General features: G+C 43.0%; 1 protein-coding gene and 1 long non-coding RNA gene across 3 annotated transcripts in view; one reads left to right on the top strand and one right to left on the bottom strand.

Moving 5' to 3' along the window:
* Positions 1 to 7,961, bottom strand: part of LOC109548610 (uncharacterized) — a 133,003-nt gene that overhangs the window by 65,659 nt on the left and 59,383 nt on the right. For both annotated transcript variants that reach the window (XR_004528124.2, XR_012333985.1), the window contains exons 4-5: positions 7,851 to 7,953; positions 5,533 to 5,612 (exon numbers count right to left, since the gene is read on the bottom strand). This is a non-coding gene — a long non-coding RNA (uncharacterized lncRNA). The remainder of the gene's footprint in view (positions 1 to 5,532; positions 5,613 to 7,850; positions 7,954 to 7,961) is intronic.
* Positions 4,407 to 7,961, top strand: part of CFAP69 (cilia and flagella associated protein 69) — a 72,233-nt gene continuing 68,678 nt past the window's right edge. Inside the window, exon 1 of the mRNA XM_019926849.3 lies at positions 4,407 to 7,641. Within this exon, the coding sequence (XP_019782408.1) occupies positions 7,522 to 7,641 (120 nt within the window). The 5' untranslated portion in view covers positions 4,407 to 7,521. The remainder of the gene's footprint in view (positions 7,642 to 7,961) is intronic.

Raw genomic sequence — 7,961 nt, 5'->3', positions numbered from 1 at the left:
CGCAGGCTTCAGTAGTTGTGGCACATGGGCTCAGTAGTTGTGGCTCGCAGGCTCTAAAGTGCAGGCTCAGTAGTTGTGGTGCCAGGCTTCGTTGCTCTGCAGCATGTGGGATCTTCCCAGACCAGGGCTGGAACCCGTGTCCCCTGCATTGGCAGGTGGATTCTTTTTTTTTTTTTACAGATTTAATACATTTTATTTTATTTTATTTTTTTACATCTTTATTGGAGTATAATTGCTTTACAATGGTGTGTTAGTTTCTGCTTTATAACAAAGTGAAACAATTATACATATACATATGTTCCCATATCTCTTCCCTCTTGCGTCTCCCTCCCTCTCACCCTCCCTATCCCCACCGAGCTGATCTCCCTGTGCTATGCAGCTGCTTCCCACTAGCTATCTATTTTACGTTTGGTAGTGTATATATGTCCATGCCACTCTCTTGCTTTGTCACAGCTTACCCTTCCCCCTCCCCATATCCTCAAGTCCATTCTCTAGTAGGTCTGTGTCTTTATTCCTGTCTTACCCCTAGGTTCTTCATGACATTTTTTTTTAATTCCATATATATGTGTTAGCATATGGTATTTGTCTTTCTCTTTCTGACTTACTTCACTCTGTATGACAGACTCTAGGTCCATCCACCTCATTACAAATAGCTCAATTTCATTTCTTTTTATGGCTAAGTAATATTCCATTGTATATATGTGCCACATCTTCTTTATCCATTCATCCGATTATGGACACTTAGGTTGTTTCCATCTCCTGGCTATTGTACATAGAACTGCAATGAACATTTTGGTACATGACTCTTTTTGAATTATGGTTTTCTCAGGGTATATGCCCAGGAGTGGGATTGCTGGGTCATATGGTAGTTCTATTTGTAGTTTTTTAAGGAACCTCCATACTGTTCTCCATAGTGGCTGTACCAATTCACATTCCCACCAGCAGTGCAAGAGTGTTCCCTTTTCTCCACACCCTCTCCAGCATTTATTGTTTCTAGATTTTTTGATGATGGCCATTCTGGCAGGTGGATTCTTAACCACTGCGCCACCAGGGAAGCCCTATTAAGTATCTTTAAACCAGGACTGAACACGATATTCAAGCTATATTCTGTAAGTTCCTGATAGCAGGAACTCTGTCTTACGACTATATTCCTAGTGTCTTGTGCAACATGGTCCTACTGACACTAACGAGATAGTTTAATGAATGTTGCCTCATTTTTACAGAAAATTATGTTATTTATCATCCCACATCCATGCAGCCATACCTGCATCCTCCTGCACATGCCCCTCCCCATCACTGTCTCAACTTCTTGCTTTTCCTCCTGGCCAGTGGCCTGGAGCTGCCCTGTGGTCCCATGTGGAGCCGCTGCTGTTGCTGCCACTGCCGCCACCATCACCCCTGCCACATTGCTGTACTGAGGAAAAGAAACTGACCTTTGTGCCTGAGCACGGGATCTGTGGAGGCTATGGCTCCCCCTGCAGCTGCCTGGAAGTGTGTGGGTGTTAATGTCCTGAGAGTAGGGTTCAGGTAAAATACAGGATACTCAATCAAATTTGAATTGCAGAGAAACAGCAAATAACATTTTTAGTAAAATTCTGTTACAAATATTGCATGGGACTTTTTTTTCCCCCTCTAAATCTGGCAACCCTACTTGGAGGGTGAATTTTTTTTTTTTTTTTTTTTTTTTTTTTTTTGCGGTACGCGGGCCTCTCACTGTTGTGGCCTCTCCTGTTGCAGAGCACAGGCTCCAGACGCGTAGGCTCAGCGGCCATGGCTCACGGGCCCAGCCGCTCTGCGGCATGTGGGATCTTCCCGGACCAGGGCACGAACCCGTGTCCCCTGCATCGGCAGGCGGACTCTCAACCACTGTGCCACCAGGGAAGCCCTGGAGGGTGAATTTTGACCAAAGAGATGCAGCACAAGAGGGAGCTGGTAGATAAATTCTTCTCCCTTCATCTCCCCAAGATAGGCTGTTCCAAAGTGCAATAATCCATGAAAATATCCTAAAAGACTGAGCGATTAACCACTCTTGTTGAAAAGCTATGGCAGCTCAGTAACACCTATATTTGTACACCCGCCTCCACTGCCTGCCTCACTTCCATCTTTTCCTCCCTTCTGCTTCCCAGAAATAGTGCCCCCCCAATGAACTGGCAGCAGGTGAATGTTTCTTGTTGTTTGTGGTAGGCTCTAGGAAACCTAGGCTAGCATAGTAATTTTGGTAGTGGATTCTTCAACTGGAAAATAAAACATGAAATAAATGGTGGTTTTCACAAAGTCAGGCACAGGGCCCTGCAGACTCAAAATCCAGACTGGCTGAGAGCTTTGAGAAAGGGCCTTTAAAGAGGTAATTAAGGTAAAATGGGGTCATAGAGGTGGGCCCTAATCCAACGTGACTGGTATCCTTATAAGAAGAGGAGATTAAGACACAGAGGGAAGACCATGTGATGACAAAGGGAGAAGCCAAGGAGAGAGGTCTCAGAATGAAACCAATCTTGGACACCTTGATCTTGGACTTCTAGCTTCCAGACTGTGAGGAAATAAAATTTCTGTTACATAAGCCACCCAGTTTGTGGTATTTGTTCCCACAGCCTTCAAAAACTAAAACACGGTTCATGGACTCAAAACAAGTCAAGTTAATTACAGAACTTGAATAATTAATGTCACTGGAATAAGCTTGTCTGATTAGTCCTGCTCCACAATAAAGACAGCTCTCTCCTGGGGGTACTTCACTATAACAACCCACCATGTAAACACAATAAATAGTTTTTAGTTCTAAAAGCTCAAGAACATTTTCAGTTCATGGAACTATGAACTGGAACTATGTTATGAAACTGAAGCTTTGATCAGATAAAAGTCCCTCTTTTTAAATTAATCTTATTTATTACCATTTATTTAGTTGCTCCACTAAACATGAATAGCTCCTGCAGCTTCCTATTTCAAAATCACTTGCAGAAAGTGACAGAGTGGCATGGACATATATACACTACCAAACGTAAAATAGATAGCTAGTGGGAAGCAGCCACACAGCACAGGGAGATCAGCTCAGTGCTTTGTGACCACCTAGAGGGGTGGGATAGGGAGGGTGGGAGGGAGGGAGATGCAAGAGGGAAGAGATATGGGGACATATGTATATGTATAACTGATTCACTTTGTTATAAAGCAGAAACTAACACACCATTGTAAAGCAATTATACCCCAATAAAGATGTTAAAAAAAATAATAATAACTTGCAACTTGGATTATTAGTACACTTTTTTAGTAGAATGGTTGACTTCAGGGGTGGCTCTTCTTTTGTTTTCTGTTCCAGATACTTATTATCAAATTTACATTAATGATTCTGTTAGTAAGAGGTAATTACTTTTGTTTCTTTTTTATGCATTGTTTCTGCAACAATCAACCTCAAAGATATTTTAAAACACTAAAGTAGATTAAATTCCAGCTTTTATGTATTTCTTCTGTTACGTAATTCCCCTACATCCAACCTAGTAAGACTATAATTACATTTCACATGTGCTATAAACTTTTTCTGTTTAAAACAAATTACTCTGACTCAGAAAGGAATAACATTTGCTTGAACATTTAGGACACCTGGCATTAGGTTAGCAACTACCAAATTCATATATAATCTAAAATAGTAATTAGAAACATTCTTAATTCATGCTAATGAATAATTATAATTTTACTAAATATTGCTAATTAGGCAGGGTGCAAACAAGTATCAGGAAAAAAAATCAGAAGAAGAATATTATTTCTTAACATATTTATGTTAAAAATATATTTAGTTTTCTTTGTTACTTTTAGAAGTAACAAAGTGGTGCACAGGTCAATAAATTACTAAAACTTGTAGTTAATCTTTAAGTCTACAACAGCTTTTAAGAAATTGTAATTTGTAATTTAACAGAAATGTTAAATTCTGCTGAACTGTTACCAGATTGAAGCATTTCTATTCTCTGTGTATAATTCATCTCTCATACATTTCTCTACTATTAATTTATATTTTTGCTGAAATAATTTACCAATTCAATAGGTAGCCATTTTACCCCTACTTCCTTCTGTGTTCTGGTGTCATAATGTCTCTTGTGCTCTTAACTTATAGCCTTCAAAAATCAATAGCAAAGAAGGATCAATGAATAATGATTAAACCTAAATCCATTAGCTAATTTAAACAGGTAAAGCTTTTTAACAGCTTAAGCTTGGTGCATTTAACAAGAAGAAAAACAAATACACTCAACATTATCATCAGTAAGAAAACAAAGGACATGGAAAATTCACAAATGGAAAAGTAAGGTAGATAGCTGGTGGGAAGCAGCCGCATAGCACAGGGAGATCAGCTTGGTGCTTTGTGACTGCCCGGAGGGGTGGGATAGGGAGGGTGGGAGGGAGGGAGACGCAAGAGGGAAGAGATATGGGAACATATGTATATATATAGCTGATTCATTTTGTTGTAAAGCGGAAACTAACACACCATTGTAAAGCAATTATACTCTAATAAAGATGTTAAAAAAAAAAAAAGCCAGTTTTACAGCGACTGCCAAAACAATACTAATGAAAATATACAACCCACACCAGAGCAGTGCTTCTCAACTTTTAACATGTATACTAATTACCTGGGAATCTTGTTAAAATGGAGATTCTGATTTAGTAGGTCCAGCACAGGGCCAGAACTTCCGTGTTCCTAACAAGTCCCTATGTAATAGCTGTGTAGGTAGTTCAAGGACCTCACTCTGAGTAGCAAGGACTTAGTGTGTACCTTACTCTGGGTAAACTTATGAAATGCTTTAATTTGGTTTCAAATCAAATAAAAAAGTAATCCTTGAAATCTTTCATGAATGTTTATTGAGTACCTAGAATGATCTAGACCAGGAGGTCCCAGGTTGCCAGACCAGAAGCACCAACATCACTCAGGAACTCGTTATACGCTGACCTATGAACAACGTGGGGTTGGGGTGTCGACCCTGGCTCGGTCAAAAATCCAGGTGTAACATTACAGTTGGCCCTCTGTATCCAAGGTTCCATATCCATGGATTAAACCCACCAGATTGTGTGGGACTGTAGTCTGTATTTATTGAAAAAAAATCTGCGTATAAGTGGACCCCTGCAGTTCAAACCTGTACTCTTCCAGGGTCAACTGTAAATGCAAACCCATGGACCCCACCCGGACTTACTGAAGCAGACTCTGAAGGTGGGGCTCAGGAGTCTTTTAATTAGCTTTCCAGATGATTCTGGTGCATACTAAGTTTTGAGAAACACTACTCTAGACACTATGCTGAGGGCTTGGGATGCAAACCTGGGTATGTGACTCTTCTTGCTTTAAAAAAATCTCAGTCTAGTAGGAAGTCTGCTGAGCCAGTAAATACCGGTCAAATATGCAGTCAGTACAAAGCCAGAATGACAGACAAGTGGCACCTAACATAGCAGAGCAGAAGGTTTCCTAGAAAAGGTCACAGGAGCTGAGTCTTATAAGGAGTTAGACATCAGAAGACAGTCACATGTACAACATATGCAAAGGTAATGCAGGAGGAAGTTTGGCACCTGTGAAAAACTGCAAGTAATTCAGTCCAGATGGCTTGAGTGTGGGGTGTTTGAGGACTTCCATTCTGGCTGCTTTTCACCTGTCAAAAGATAAAACAAAAACCATTAGAGCTGATAAAAATTACAAAGTTAGATCTATTAACTTCCTGGTAAGGGAACCCATTCTATGAAGAATTTCACTGATGGGGAAAAGTCAAAAGTTTTTAAGTGCTAGAAAGGGGGAGTTCATGGGAGTAGTGCTAATTAAGGATGGGAAACTCATGCTCTGGATATGGGACAGAATGAATCTATAGGTCGGTACACGGTTAAAATAAAACAAAAATCCTGTTGTTCATTCGTTAGGGAAATGTCTTCAGTCAAGTCCAGTGAGGAGAGTCTGACTTCTCAGGGCCATTGAGATTTATGGACCCTTATCAGCTTCAGTCTACTGTGCTGAATCACAAAAGTCAGTTGATATCTCCTAGGCAAGCTCCACTTTAAGTGGGAAATTTTCCTTGGCAATCCCTCCTCTTTGTCCTTCCTCATCTTGAGATGCCAGATGAGCACACAAAGGATAGCAAATCATCAGATTATCAGCTTTCCCACCACCATCTTAGGCTTGGGTGCTGTTCTCACAGGATTCCACTGTGTTTATCCAAGTGGTTTCAGTCTCCTCTTGATGTAGTATACTTGGAATGTACAACAACAATTAAGGTTATGTTAATAATACACTTGACACACCCTTTGCACTTTCTCGGGTTAATAGCAACCTTAGACCTACTGAACCACTTCTAGGTGTAAGGCCTGAGAGGAGCTCTAAAAGCACCAATGAGTAGTTGTAAAGATAAAAAAACAAAAACAAAAAGAATGCTGAAGTCCGAGCTAGGGAGTTTCAAGAAAGCGTGAGTGGTCAACAGTGTAAAATACTACAGACAAGTACACCAAAATGAGGACAAGAAAGTGTCCACAAAATTTTACCACAAGTGTTGTGACCTCAGTTAGGGCAGTTGAGGAAAGCCGAAGAATGAATAGAATTGAGTAAATAGGGATTGGAAGTGCTCAGTACTCTTTCAAAGAAACTTGGTTTCTTTGACTGTGATCCACATCAAGTGCTGCCAAGCCCAATCTAGGTTTTCCATTTCTTTTTATTTGTAGGGCCAGAAATGTCATTCAGATCATCTTGCTTATTATGTGCCAAGTACCACTTTACAAAACTATCATTTCATTCTGTCCTCTCACGGCAATCCTATTGATGAGAAAAGTGAAAAAATTATGAGAAAAATGGGGCTTCCAGGGGTTTACTTGCTCTAGATTCAATAATTTGACTCGAAAGCCTTCTAACATTGTGTACAATGCCTTGGTGGTTATTTAATTGTCTGGGAGAGCCACTAAAGTACAGAAGAGGTAAAAGGCTGGGGAATGTAGGTGACACTAGTCACTTCTCCGGGGTGAGATAAACTGCTTCAGCTTCCAACATTATCAGTTCATCATCCATCATTCCTGCATCCCACATCCATCCCTCATCCCTCCACCCGCCCATGCTTGTTTCCAGGAGGCCCAGCGCAAACTACAAAGACTGAGACGCACATGTCGCCAAGGTAACACTCCACTGTTACATACCGAGGTCTTCCCCCGCTTTTCTCTGGTACGCAAGCAAACCCAGCCCCTCCAAGTTTAGAGGTTCAGATAAGAGTTTGGGGTAGTTTGGATCCTCGGCCTTCCGTAGGTGCTGGCGCTTCAGCAGCCTCTGGCCCCGCCCCTAGCAACGCATTGGCTTGTTAACAACCTGCCAGCAAGCAGGCTGCCTAGGTACGCCGGTGGGCTGCCTCCGCGGGATGCGGGTGGCGTCGCGGTGGCCGAGTCCACGGCCGGACCCCCGGGACCTTTCGCGACTCTAGTGGCTGTCAGGCGGCTTTCACTTCTCGGTGGCGGGGGCTCTTGCAGTCTTGCGGCTGCGGGCACAATGTAGGACAGGAGGACACCCCCCACCCCTCACTCCGCCGCACAGCCATGTCTACAGCGGAGGCTGCGGCGACGGCCCAGGCCCGGGCACCCGGCAGCACGATCAAGTTCAGCAGCCCTCGCCAAATCCCGGTAGTCGGGGTGGTGACGGAGGACGAGGAAGCGCAGGTATGGCCAGGTGTCTGTGCTTTGGAGGGTGTGAAGGCGGGGGCGGGGGTTGAGATCTGGGGGCGGAGATGATGCCTGGGGGCAGCAAGGGAGGAAACGGGGGCCTGAGGGGAAACCAGGAGAGCCTGGGGGACTGTGGTTCCAAGCTCAAAGCTGATCCCTTTGAGAACTGCGCCGCCTGCGAGGGGAGTTGGCTGTCGTCGACCAACCTGTCTGGGGACTCGTGTCTCGAGGTCCTCCCGGAGCGTCCCAGTAAACTGAGTAGGCAAGGTTTGGCGGCTTTTCTTCGAAACGTGTGACCCCACGAAGGACCTGAGAGG

This window comes from Tursiops truncatus, chromosome 9 (assembly GCF_011762595.2).
Source record: "Tursiops truncatus isolate mTurTru1 chromosome 9, mTurTru1.mat.Y, whole genome shotgun sequence".
Taxonomy (NCBI): Eukaryota; Metazoa; Chordata; class Mammalia; order Artiodactyla; family Delphinidae; genus Tursiops; species Tursiops truncatus.
This window is presented reverse-complemented; position numbering and strand designations above follow the sequence as displayed.